The sequence below is a fragment of the Echinops telfairi genome, unplaced genomic scaffold (assembly GCF_000313985.2).
Source record: "Echinops telfairi isolate 266 unplaced genomic scaffold, ASM31398v2 ScPeMD7_27;HRSCAF=92, whole genome shotgun sequence".
In the NCBI taxonomy this organism is placed as follows: Eukaryota; Metazoa; Chordata; class Mammalia; order Afrosoricida; family Tenrecidae; genus Echinops; species Echinops telfairi.
Window position 1 is genome coordinate 1,570,853 of NW_022103924.1, and position 14,189 is coordinate 1,585,041.

Consider the following 14,189-nt stretch of genomic DNA (forward strand, 5'->3'; position numbering starts at 1 on the left):
GAGTCAGAATCAACCCAATGGCAGTGAGGATTTTTTATGTTTTGCTTTTTTTAATTGGAAGGCTGAAAGACTTTGAACTTCAAAAGTCTTGAAGACTTTGTATAAGAGTGCTGGCATGAGCAAATGAGAGGTCACAATACCAGGGAGGGCCGCGTTCTACCATAGGTCGGCTGTGCTGCTGTGAGTTATCTTATGAATCAGAAGGAGTATTCAAGCCCATGTAGATGTGTCTGACAGAGAATTCCTCCTAAGTCTTGTTCAGGCGAAGTTGGCTGTCTGTATTTGGGGGAGGAAATCTTTGTTGTAGGGGCCTCTCTTTCTAGTAAGAAACCCTTATTGTGCAAAGGAATACCAAGAGTGACAACATCCTGAAGTTGTCATTACCCCACCCCTGATGTCAGCTCGCCTATTGTATTATCTAACTGCTGACATAGGGAAGTTCCACTCACAGTTTGGGGATGCAGTGAGAGCACTTTGCATACTCAATGATTTCGAGAGAAAGAGTTTCCATGGAGTTCACATGAGTATCTGTGCTTTCTTTCTACACAAGGTGGTAATCTGCCGCAAACCAATAGACTGTTTGCTTATTTGTACCTTTAGGCGCAAAGGACTCATTTTGAACATTTCTTCTGGAGCAGCTCTCTTTCCTTGGCCTCTGTACTCCATGTACTCAGCTTCCAAGGTGGGTGACAGCATGAAATCCAAGCCCCCTCCTCCTTTTTCCTCCTTGGCATTCCTAGCTGCCATTCCCCTTTACGTTATCTGGCAAATTTATGCAAAGATTTGCGTGGAGATACTCTTACACAGGCGTGTCCCAGAGATATTGAGAATTCTGTTTCAGATCATCTTAATAAATGAAGCATCATAGCAAAGTGAATCACATATTCTTTTCTTCCCAGTGCATATAAAAGTTATGTTTACATTATACTATAAGAGGTTAAGGCACCCTGGTGATGCTATAAGGTATGCATTGGACTGCTAACCCTGAGATGCCAACCTACCAGCCACTCCACAGAGGAAAAAGGAAGCTATCTGGTCCTGTAAAGATTTCCAGCTAGAAAACCCTCTATGGCAGGAGTTCCCAACCTTCCTCAGGCCGCGGCCCTTCAATAAAGCTCCTCATGGGGTGGTGACCCCCAACAATACAATTGCTTTCATTGCTACTTCATAACTGTAATTTTGCTACTGTTATGAATCGGGTGACTCCTGTGAAAAGGTTCGGGTAAACAAGCGGCCATCAAGCTCAGAAGCAACAAAGCCCACATGGAAGAAGCACACCAGCCTACGCAACCATGAGGTGTCGAAGGGATCGGGTATAAGGCATCATCAGAACAAAAAATCTTACCATAGTGAATGATGGGGGGAGTGCGGAGTGGAGACCCAAAGCCCATTTGTAGGCCACTGGAGATCCCCTTGCAGAGGGGTCTCGGGGAGGAGATGAGCCAGTCAGGATGCAATGTAGCAACGATGAAAAATACAACTTTCCTCTGGTTCCTAAATGTTTCCTCCCTGCCCCCACTATCATGATGCGAATTCTACCTTGCAAGTCTGGCTAGACCAGAGGATGTACACTGGTACAGATAGGAACTGGAAACACAGGGAATCCAGGGCAGAAGATCCCTTCAGGACCAGTGGTGTGAGTGGCGACACTGGGAGGGTAGAGGGAGAGTGGGTTGGAAAGAGGGAACTGATTACAAGGAACTATATGTGACCTCCTTCCTGGGGGACAGCCAACAGAAAAGTGAGTGAAGGGAGACGTCAGACAGGGCAAGATATGACAAAATAATAATTTATAAATTATCAAGGGCTCATGAGGGAGGGGGGAGCGGGGAGGGAGGAGAAAAATGAGGAGCTGATGCCAGGGGCTTAAGAGGAGAGGAAATGTTTTGAGAATGATGAGGGCAATGAATGTACAAATGTGCTTTACACAATTGATGTATGTATGGATTGTGATAAGAGTTGTATGAATCCCTAATAAAATGATTAAAAAAGAGAAGAAAAGAAAAGGTTGTTCGATCTCCAAAGGGGTCGCGACCCACAGATTGAGAACCGCTGCTCTATAGGATCACTATGAATCATAATGGATTCTATGGTAGCGGATTTTGATAGTCAATATTAAGTGTGTAATAACATTGTAAAAAAGTTTGAAATGTTAGGGGAATTACCAAAATGTGACCCAGAGACACAGGTGAGCAAGCACACGCGGTTGGCAAAAGGGCGCTGACAAACTGGCTTGATGTAGAGTTGCCGCAAGCCTTCCGTTTGTAAAAAGTCTAACACTTGTGAAGTACAGTAAAGTGAAGTTGAAGTAATGACGCTCAATGAAACAAGGCAGAGGAGCCAGGAGGATCTTGGGGTAACTTAAGAAAGACGCCCCCCTCTGGGAAGATGAAGCCCTGCAGCAGTGATGCTTAGCAAGCTCAGCCTCTTAGGGACCCCAGACCCTGTTCACCTCCTTGAATGGAAACTCTTGGTGTTTTCCTGCTAACAAGTAAAATTGTAGCTTCCTTCCGGCCCCGGAGGCCTCGTCTGGTGCCTCTGTGCCTGCTTCTTAAAAGAAACCCTAGTGGAGAGGGAATCAGAAAGAGTAGATGTGCTTTAGACCAGAGAGAGCTTCCGCTGGGTAGGTTAATTTGTATGTAGTGTCCCCATTGTTGCTATTACCTGCCACGCATGGTGACCTATTATGTTAAAGAGGTTTTTCTTGGCTCCCTATAGTGACTCCAGATACGCATTGTTGCAAAATATATGTTCTCATTCACTGAAGGAACCCTTTTAGACAAAGGCAGGGGAAATACCTTGGTAGAAATGAAGTACTGGCTCCCATTAAGACAAATGACTGCGTTTGAAGGTGGGGCAGGTAAGCCTTTGTGGTGTCCTTTGAAATCTGAGTAAATCAGCTCTGAGAGGAGAAGCAAGTCTTTGTTTCTGAGGTATCTTTCTCTTCTTTATCCAGGCTTTTGTGTGCACGTTTTCCAAGGCACTCCAAGCAGAATATAAAGGAAAAGGAATCCTTATACAGGTGAGGTCAATAGTTCTGAAGTTCTTGGGAATAGGAACTAGATTCCGATGGAGCTGGGGCCCCTGCCTCCGGCAGGACTGGTGGGTGGGTGAGCAGGTAGTCATGCCCGTGTGAGTTTCTGTGGCTACCAGGGTGGCACATGCAGCCCCTGCAGTCCTGGCTGTGGCCATTGCTCAGCCTTGGTCTGGATGCTGATGAGGAAAATGGGGCCAGGTGAGTGAGTACTCATAGGTCCTGTTGACTCCCAGAATCCCTGATGCTGCCTCAGAAGTGAAATTGGGGTCTACACTCATCATCCTTTATCTTTGACCCCAGTATTGGAGGTCGCGGTTTGGAGCAGGGAAAAAAGAAAACTGGGCCCCGTCTCTGTTGTAAAGAGCAGAAGGTACTCTAACTAGATGCACGTGTGTGTGTGTGTGTGTGTGTGTGTGTGTGTGTGTGTGTGTGTGTGTGTGTGCGCGCGCCTTTGGGACTGTGTGCCCCCACACTCTGGTTCTTGTGTGATAAGGAATGAGAGCTCCCCTCTTTTTACTAGGAGGAGCAGAGAACTGCCATGAAAATCGCCTTGTCCTCACTGTAATGGCCTGCCCCTGCCACCCGTGGGTTGAGCAATATGATGTCTCTGAGTGCCAGTGATTTACATGCGCTTGCTTTAATAGCAGAGTTAGAGTTAAGTGATATTTGGAACCTAGAATATGCAATTTAGATAAAGTCTTTTGTTTGTTTTGTTATTTGGGAAGAAGTTTCAAGACAGGCTGTTAGAAATAAAAAGGGTACCCCTGAAGTTATATTTAAAAGTTTATTATTGCCCATACTGGTTTTCTTAACTAATGACATAGTGTGACACAACTGTTACTGAATTATACATATAAAGGAACTTGAAAAGGCAATCAAACAAACAAAAGGTTATATATGTACCACACACAAAACATGCTCAGATGAGAGTATCTTAGGCAGCTGCTTCTTTAACCAAAAAGAGATTAACTTTATTAAATAGGCAAGTATTAATGACTGACATTTTGCAAATAACAACCTTGAATGATGTAATGGCTATACCATTCACTATATAAGAGTTCTTTCTCCTCTTGCTAAAACAAAATTTCACCCGTCAGAGATGTCTCCCTCCTTTGGTTCAAACCCACCTGATATTTCCTGGGAGAGAGAAGAGTCTTCTCCAATAAACACTGACAGCCACAGCAAACCTCTGGAGGGTCATTGAGGAAGAATGGACTCAGGGGCAGTGGGTTTGGTTTTCATTGGATCCGATGCCACCCATCCTCAGGTTGCCAGCTGAAGATGGTTTCTTTTTGCACTAGTGTTAGTTTGAATTGGCTTAGCTTGTTGTAGTAATGAACAATCCTAAACTTCCCAGGGACTCAAGACAAGATCATATTTCTCATTCATTCTGCCATTTCACTATGAGTCGGCAGAGGGGGTAACTTTATTATAGTGATGCAGAAACTATATTCCACCATCTTGGATATTGTGAATTAATATGGTAGAGGAAAAGTAGGGATTCTATGGACAATTGACAATTAAGTGCTCTGGGCCAGAAATGACACTTGTCACTTCTGCCCATAATTCCTTACCAGTTCTAGTCATGTGCTTGTACCACAGGGGCTCAGGAACTACAGATCTGGTATGGTGAACCCCAGTGACTCCCAGATCTATCTACTTCCTATTCATATAATACTCATAACACTGTCTTGATTTCAGTAAATGTGAACAGAAGATGCCGTAGCTGCCATGTTGATAGAGCAACAGGGTTGAGAGGAGATGAGAAGGAGGGAAAGGGAAAGGTTTTTCCCTTGATGTAGAAGTTTTGAAGCTGCTCTCCAAGCAGGTATGAGAAGGCTACATAATACTCTGACTTTAAAAAAAACCAAAAAACCCCCAAATACTGGATACTTCTTAAAACACACATAATTGTTGTTCAATAAGCATTTGTTAAATGAATGAGGAAGTATGTACTAAGGTTTGATTTTCAAATTCTAACTGTTCCATTTATCATCTGAGTGATCCTGGGTAGACTACTTAAACACGGTTAGCTTCAGTTTCTCTGAACTATGGGATTATAAAAAGGATCTATAAGACAGAAAGATGCTGGTAGTATGAAAGATCTAATAGTTAGATTGTAATAACCTTAGGTACTGGTATATATTATAGATATGTGTTTTTTCTTGGGAGTGCATTGGATCTCAACACCTTATGATAGAGGATGTGATAAATTATATTCTAAGGCAAAATCTACCTATTTAGGCCCTAAAATGGCCCTGCACTGAATAATTTGAAGAAATCCCAGGCAAGGAATGTTGACATATGCCATTAGTATGTCCATATAACCATATTTAATTGAGATTAGAACAGTATAACTAAAAGAAGATTGTGACAGTCTTCAAGTTCTGATGTGATAAATGGCTACTAGATAATACAGTCAATCAAAGTCATAGCTTTCTTATTACTATTTGAGGATCTCTTGTATATTGCCTGAATGGTAGTGGATTAGCCTAGGTGTTTTGTAAAAGGGTTATCTTGAAGATATAAGTTTGGGAGGAACTATTAATACAAGCTTTGGAGGAACTATTGATGGAAGCAGAATGAAAGAAAACATGTAAAGTTCCTTAAATTGAATTTATTAACATTTAATTTAATGATAATAATTCCATGAATTAAAAGTTTATACCACAGGGGAAAAAGTGCAGAGAAACCCCATAGAGCACAGCTCTGCTCTTACACACATGGAGTGGCCTCAATGTTTAATAAAACTGTTAAATGAAAAAATAAGCAGGGAAATTTAACCAATATTTATTCAGTCCTTCTTTTGCACATACTGACTGAATACCAATTAAAATGTCTCAACAATGCAGCACTAAAGGCACCTACTGGTCTATGTGCTAAGACATTTGGAAAATAGCCCCCAGGCCAACAGACTGGAAGATATTCAGATCTGTGCCCATTTCAGAAGCATGTGGAAATTGTCAAACAATGTCACATGCAACTTCAATTTTGTTTAAGATAATTAAAAAATGTCTGTAGCTGTATATTGACAGGGAGCTGCCAGAAATGCAAGCTGTTTCTGAAAGGGACATGGAGAGAGGAATATTCCTGATGTCAGATCTTTGCTGAAAGCAGAGAATACCAGGAAAAAATGTATTTTATTGATTGTGTAACAGTATTCAACAATGTGCATCATAACAAACTATGGGTGTGTAGTTATATAATTGTTTGTCAATTTGATAATTTAAGATTAAGATTAAGATTAAATTGAAGTTTAGTCTGTCAATCAGATCATAGTCAATGAGGCTTCTGTGTGGGCATGGCTTTCTCCCGAGAATTCTGGGAAATCTGGATTTTCCTCCTTGGAGAAGGTAGACACTTTCTCACTCTGTGGACTCCCTGCAAGGCATCCCGAGAAGAAGCCACATGGACCTACCCTGATACAGTCCTCGAAGCTGGAGAAGCCACGTGGAAACCCCTGCCAGCGCTGAGATGCTTACAAATGCCACTGAATCGAAAAGCTTTCTACCCACTGGCCTGTGATTGTCCTGCATTTGGTGTCATTGTATGTGTTTTGTGAGTCTGATGAGGACTTTATAAGTTTGGTATTGGACATATGGGCTAATATTGGACTTATGGACTTGATCTGGCATGGGCTGGGATGTTTTCCCAATATTCAATTACTCATATATAAACTTCTTTCTTAGATACATGTGCAGGTTTATGAATTTGTTTCTCTGGTCTACCCGGACTAACACAATGGGCAATATTGGGAAGAACAGGAATTCTAGAACACCTGAAGGATCATTGATGGAATAGTGAGTTATGCTGTAGGTGGCTTAAATCAAGGTCAGCATTCAAGATCCATCACTGTCCCTTTGGGTTTCCAAGGTGGCAGACCTTTATGGAAGCAGACAGCCTCATCTTTCTACTCTGTCCTGTAGGGTTTCTATGAGTTAGAATCTGCTTGATGGCTGTGAGTTTGGTTTGGTTTGGTTTATTTGAGCTCATATGAAACTTGTAAATAGACTAAGAGGCGGCTGTTTGAACAAAATGAGGGGATACCAGGTGGTTTGAAATCAAGAAAGGTATGCATCAGGGTTGTATCCTTTCATAGTGCTTAGTCAATCTCTATGTTGAACAAATAATTTGAGCATCTGGGCCATATGAAAAAGAATACAACATCAGGATTGGAGGAAGGTTTGTTAACAACCTGTAATATGCAGGTGATACAACTTTGTTTACTGGAAGCAAGGAGAACTTGAAGCACTGATACTTGCTGATGAAAATCAAAGACTGCATGCAGCCTTCAGTATCAATTGCAACTCAGTGTAAAGTAAATCTAAATCCTTACAACTGGACCAATAGACAACAGAATGACAAATGTAGGGAAACTTTGAAGTTCTCAAGGATTTAATTTTATTTGGATCCACAATCAACACTCATGGAAGCAACAGTGAAGAAGTCTATTGATTTATTGTACTGGGCAAATCTGCACAAAGCCACTTTAAAGTATTAAACAGAAAACATGTCACTTTGAGGACTAATTTATGCTTGACCCATTTTCAATTGCTACTCATATGCATGTGAAAAGTGGATAATGAGTAAGGAGGGATGAAACTCCATTGCCATCGAGTGAATTACAACCATATAGGGACCCTGTAAGGTTTCTGAGGCTGTAACCTTTATGGGAGCAGATAGAGTCCACTTTCTCCTGCAGATCAGCTGGTGGGTTTGAACTGTCACTCTGACAATTAGCATTCCAGCACTCAAGTGGCAGTGTCTTTAGGGAAGACTAGAAAAGGATGCATTTGAATTATGATTTGGTAAGGACTATTGAAAGTTTGTGGACTGCCAGAAAAACAAATAAAAATATCTTGGAAGAAGTACAACCAGAATTGTCCTTAGAAGTGAGGATATGAGATTTCATAGCACATATTTTGGACACGTTATCAGGAAAGGCTGGCTCCCGGAAGAGGATATCATAATTGGATAGTGAAGAAGAGCAAGACCTTTGATGACATGGTTGGTACAGTGACTGATACAATGGACTCAAATATGGCGACAATACTGAAGATGGCAAAGGACAAGCTACCATTTTGTTCTATTGTACTCAGGGTGGCTATGAGTTATCTGACTCAGTGGCACCCAACAACAACAACAGCAGCAGCAGCAGCAGTAACATATTGTACATCAAGCTATTCTGTCAACCAAAGTTTACTATCGAACTAAAAATAATAATTCCTTTTCCCTTTTCTGAAGATTAGAGGAACATTGATGGTGAGTGGTTAGGGTTATGTGTTGGGCTGCTAATCTCAAACCAGCAGCTTGAAAGTACCAGCTTCTTCATGAGAGATAGATGGGGCTTTTCAATCCTATAAGGATTTACAGTCTTGGAAACCAGCAAAGACAGTTCTGCACTGTTCTATTGGGCCACTCTGAGTCAGAATTGACTCAATGGTAGAGAGTAGTATAGTATATAGAGGCTGGGATTGAGAATTCATGTTCTTTACATATAAAACAACACGTTGACATCTGTAAAAGACAGTTGACATGAAAATTAATAATACTAATTTTCATAAGAAAGGGAGCGGTCAGTCTCAAGATGGTGTCAAGGTAGAATCAACTGCCCAGTGCTTCCATTGTTAGATCAGAAAATTAAGATGTAAGGGGGCCAGGTGCTAGAAATAGAATCCCACTGTATTAGGGTTTGTGGTTCAGCCCTCTCCTTGCAATTTTTGCCCAGGGAGTGATTCGAGGGCTCACTATGACACTCTAAGTTCACCATGTCTGCCTGTGGGATCACCACACTCCTTGCCAGGTTCAGTGGGATGTTGTCTGCTACCCCATCCTGTGCCTGAGATCCAAAACCCGCCAGTGTGCAGTAATTTCCTCAGGCTGCTGTTAAGGGTGATCATAATTCCAGGATGATGGAAAGCATCTGAAAATTAGCCACAAGCGTTCACATTGGTGATCTTCTCTCTCATGTATGCCTGGGCTTTGTACATCGGCCACCCCCTTTCCTCTTCTCCCAAGCTTCATGAATGGCCTGCCAGCATGGGTAATGATAGATTATTAGACACTAATTTGCTGCCCATGGCAGATTGCCAATCCCTGGAGCACAGCCTATATAGCCCAACAGGAGTGAGCCTGGAGTGAGCCAGGAGAGCAGCTGGGAAAACTCAGACCCAGTGAGTCCCAAACCCACTCAGTCAATCTAATCCCCCTTCTTGGGGTACAGTGTGGCACGGTCCCAATACCAGGTCACCCTACAAGCTCCCGAACAAACAAACAAACAAACAAACAAACAAACAAACAAAAAACACTTAAAAAATGAGGTCATTCTGAAGCTGTGTTGCTTTCCGTAGCTTTGAATCTAAGCCACCACACATCTGGTTCATTATCAAAGCTTAAACATAGCAAAACAGGAAAAACCACCAGGAGCTAAAATCTGAGGCCTCCATCAAAAACCATATCACAAGACTCAAACTCAATCACAAGAATACAGCTCTTTCAGCTACAACAGACACCATAAAATTATTTTCATTGCTACTTCATAACTGTAATTTTGCTACTGCTATGAATCAGGCAACCCTTGTGAAAGAGTCATTTGACCCCCAAAGGGGTCGCGACCCACAGTTTGAGAACCATTGCATCTCAACATCAATGGTCTGAATTCCCCCATCAGAAGACAAAGGCTAGCTGACTGGATTAGGAAACAAAACATAGCAATCTTTTGTTTGCAAGAGACATATCTCAAGTTCATAGACAAAACTAGGTTGAGGATTAAAGGTTGGTGGGAGGTATATCAAGCTAATGGCAATCTAAAAAAAAAGGCAGGAGTTGCAAATGTAGTTTCTGACAAAATCAATTTCAAGGCGCAGGACATAATAAGAGATAAATATGGGCATTATATAATGCTTAAGTGATCAGTAGACCAATAGCCATTGAGCATAATAAACATATATGCACCCAATGAGAGACTCATGAAGTATGTCACATCCTTCAAAAGATAAAAAAAAAAACATAAAAAATCACAGATTGACAATCATAGTAGACTTCCATACACCACTCTCCAAGATGGATAGATCAGTGAAAAAGAAACTAAAAAAGGAGGCTTCAAAACTAAACTCTACAATTAGACAACTTGACCTCCCTATGGTAGATGACAGTGCTACAGAGGACAGGACTGAATATAGAGTTCAGGGAGTGCGGCTGGTCTGACTTGCCCACATGGGGGAAACCAAGAGGGGAGTGCAACAGGCCACGGAGTCTCTGAGGAATTTAGATTGTTGACTTCTGACTGGAGGACAGCGCCTAGCACCTCATCTGAACTGGTTGGGGGGCATTCACAAGGGGGCCACACTGAAAGTCTGAAGGTGTAATGGGTTGGGGCACTAGACTGCTCCATTCTTGACTGCAGGAAGAGCAATGGGCTCTTGTAGAAGGTGTGCCACTTGGACATATATACTGAGGACTGAAAGGTAAGGATGTTAGGTAAGCTGGTCCTGGGATATGGATCCCTGAAAGAAAAGGACATTGGACTGAGGAAGAGAGACCATATGAAAAGCTCCAGGTCTAACTGTTGTCCTGACCCAGAGTAGATGAGTATCTCTTTGTTAAATCATGATGGTGTCCATCTATTAAAAGATATAGTGTGATAGGTAGGTTTATTGTGCCAACCTGGCCAATAAGAACATGTGGGATTAATAAGGTCACCGTTTGATTGGAGGGCAAAGAGATAAATGGCTCAGTGAGCCCTGCCTTTCTCTCTCTTGCTATCTGGTGATTGGTCTAGCAAATGGTTGCCTTAGCTAGTTCTCTGCCTCAACTTGTAAGCTATACTACCTATGGGAGACCCAACCCGTGGATCATGCCACTAGAGCTGGGGTTCCTTTGAGACCTGCTTCACTACACTGCTGGTGTATACATCGCTTGAGCTTGGGACTGTCAGATCCTGTTTTCTGGCTGACTGTTGGTTGACTCACCTTGCTGTTTGCTGCTTGTGGCTGGACTGCCTGTATTGCTCTACAGAAGACTCAGCTGTCTGCTTACTTGACCTTGGACCCAGCAGTCCTTGTGAGTTGAAGGACTTCCAGTATGTTAACTATTCCATGGAAGTAGGTTGCACTGAGCCCTCTGTACTGTTGTGTGGACTAATGAGCTGTTATATTCTTTCATGCTGTATATATCTATCTTCTTATATACATATAAAATCATAAATGTCCTGGATTTGTTTCTCTAGAGAACCCTGTCTAACACATATAGCATCTGGGGTCTTAAAGGCTTGAAGTTAAACAAGTGGCCATCTAGCAGGGTAGCATCAAAACCTACATGGAAGAAGCATGCCAGCCTGTGTGTTCATGAGGTGTTGATGAGAATAGGTATCAGAAGTTCAAAACAAGCAATCAGATTGACATCAAGGAGCATAGACAAGGTAGAGACCCAAAACCCACCTGTAAGATAATTGGACAGTCCCTTACAGAAGGGTCACATGGAGGGATGATATATTCAGGGTGCAGTATAGCATTGATAAAACACATACCTATCCTCTATTTCTTTAATATTTCCTTCCCTATTATGGTCTCAGTTTTACCTAATTATTCTTGTTAGACCTTTGTATATTCATTTGTATAATTAAGATCATTCAATGCATCAAATCCAAGATAGATTAACCCTTTAGAAATAGTAATGAGAATAATGATTCCCCCAGGGTACAGGAAGAGAAGGGCAGGAAGGGGGGACCTATAGCAATGATGACTGTATAATTCAACTAGAGGGGAATGAATAACAGAATTGTGGGTGAAAGGATATATTGGATGGTGTAAGATGCAGCAATATATATGTGTGTATATTTATATATATATACATGTGTATGTATATATATAATATATATATATACATGTGTATGTATATATATAAAATAAGGGTTTATTGGGGGCTAGATGAGGGTGGGAGGGGATAAAGGGGAACTGATAGCAGAGTTCAAGAAGAAAGAAAATGTTTGAAACAGATGGTGGCAGCAATTGTACTATTGTGCTTGATCTAATTGAATTATGGATTGTTATAATATCTGTAAGAGCTCTCAATAAATTTTTTTAAAAGAAAGGATTCAATCATGATGCAATGTAATTTCAAATGCAATGTGAAGTAAATTTCAAGTGTGAGGTGAAGCAAAGTAAAACTAAGAAACTAGTATGTATATTTTTCTTTCTAAAGATGCCAACTGCTTTTTGTCTGGGAAAAAAGTAATAGAATTCCATTAGGAATTCTCATGTCACGCCATAGTTTTAGCTAGACCCCAGGTGTAAACACAGTGTTGGATTTTCATGGCATGATGTATCATTGCTTATTTTCTTACAACAATCGAGTGATTATTTGCCACTCTTGGTTGCTAACTGAAGCTTGAAAGTAGGAATCCAAAGTTCTTTAAATTGCTACAACCTTGGTTATAGATCTTAGAAATAAACTTCTGAGATAGGATTGACAAATAAAATACAGAAATTCCAGTTAAATTTGAATTTCATATAAATAATAAATAACTTTTATTTTAGCAAAAATACATCCTATCCAATACTTGGGACATACTTATATTTAAAAAATACTTGTGGTTAATCTGAAATTCAATTTAACCGAGTGCATTATATTTTTATTTGCTGAATATGGCACATGATGAGAGATACTCACCTCCTTACAGTCACCTTGTGTTCTTGCTGGGGGAGTGCCATTGGGTCACCTTGATGTGTTTATGTCCTCATAACAAAGTCAAAATCTGAAACCAAGCTTTTGGATTCCAAGCTCTGTCCTTTTTCATTGCTTTGTAATCATGAAAATGATTACAATCAAAATTATGAGAGTTTTGACAGGGAGAAAAAAGCTGCAGAGTGGGGCGATTGTTGCTCAGGGTCTTCCTCAGTAATGGACTGCTGCTAGGTAACTGTTTTTGTTTACCATTGTAGGTGCTGACCCCATATGCGATATCAACCTCGATGACAAAGCATCTAAATCCTAACATAATAACCAAGACTGCCAATGAGTTTGTTAAAGAATCACTGAATTATGTTACAACAGGAGATGAAAACTGTGGCTGCCTTGCCCATGAGATCTTGGTAATTTACAAACTCATTCTTTAAATAATGGTTAAGTGTGCAGGTAGCCCTATTAGGGCTTAATTATCTCTTACTTGCTATTGAAATCCTCAAGATTCTCTCTCATTGTGAGGATGGTGCGGTCAGAGGGTATGCTACTGAACAGTATAGCCAGGACTAACGACTATCTACAGGAAATGACCATGTAGGAAGTACAAAAGGTAAGGTGCTGGGCTACTAACTAAAAGGTTAAAGGTCGTGTCTGTACAAAAGAACCTTGGAGCACAGTTTTACTCTTACACACACAAGGACAACATGAGTCAGAAGTGAATATGTTGTTTCATAGGTCATCTATATTGTTTCATGTATCAGAACTTTTCCCCCCTTCATGGCTGAATGATATTCCATTTATATATACCTCATTTATTTATCCATTCATCTCTTGATGAACCCTTGATTTTCCACTTTTTGACTATTTTGGATAATGCTGCAGTGAACATTGGTGCACAAATATTGGTTGACATGGTTTTTATTCTTTTAGGTATCTGCTCATGTTAGGAATTGCTAGATCGTGTGTTAAAAATAATGTTAACTTTTAGAGGAACCGCCAAACTGTTTTCTATAAGTGGCTGCACCATTTTACATTTCCTTCAGCAATGAATAAGGATTCCATTTTTGTTTACATATCCTCACTAACACTTGTTTTCTATTTCTCTATTAATAGTCATCCTAGTAGATATGAAGCAGTATTTAATTTTGGTTTTGATTTGTTTTCCTTAATGACTACTGATTTTGATCATCTTTCCATGTGCTTTTGGTCATTTTCATATCTTCTTCAGAGAACTGGCTATGTCAGTCCTTTGCTCATTTAACAAATTGTGTTGTTTGTCTTTTTTTGTTGTTTTTGAGAGGCGTTCTTTATGTGTTTTGGATATTAAAACCTAATTAGATATATGGTTCCCAAAAGTTTTCTTCAAATCTGCAGGTTATTGCTTTACTTTTTTTTTTCTTACTAACAGTTTTATTGACATAGAATTCACATATCTTATCATTCAATAGTTCAATAATATTGAAAAAAGTTA

The 14,189-nt window shown here is 40.6% G+C and overlaps 1 protein-coding gene across 1 annotated transcript in view; it reads left to right on the top strand.

Annotated features, from left to right (window-relative positions):
• Positions 1-14,189, top strand: part of HSD17B3 (hydroxysteroid 17-beta dehydrogenase 3) — a 49,787-nt gene that overhangs the window by 31,778 nt on the left and 3,820 nt on the right. Inside the window, exons 7-9 of the mRNA XM_004714611.1 lie at positions 576-682; positions 2,957-3,022; positions 12,979-13,128. Of these exons, the coding sequence (XP_004714668.1) occupies positions 576-682; positions 2,957-3,022; positions 12,979-13,128 (323 nt within the window). The remainder of the gene's footprint in view (positions 1-575; positions 683-2,956; positions 3,023-12,978; positions 13,129-14,189) is intronic.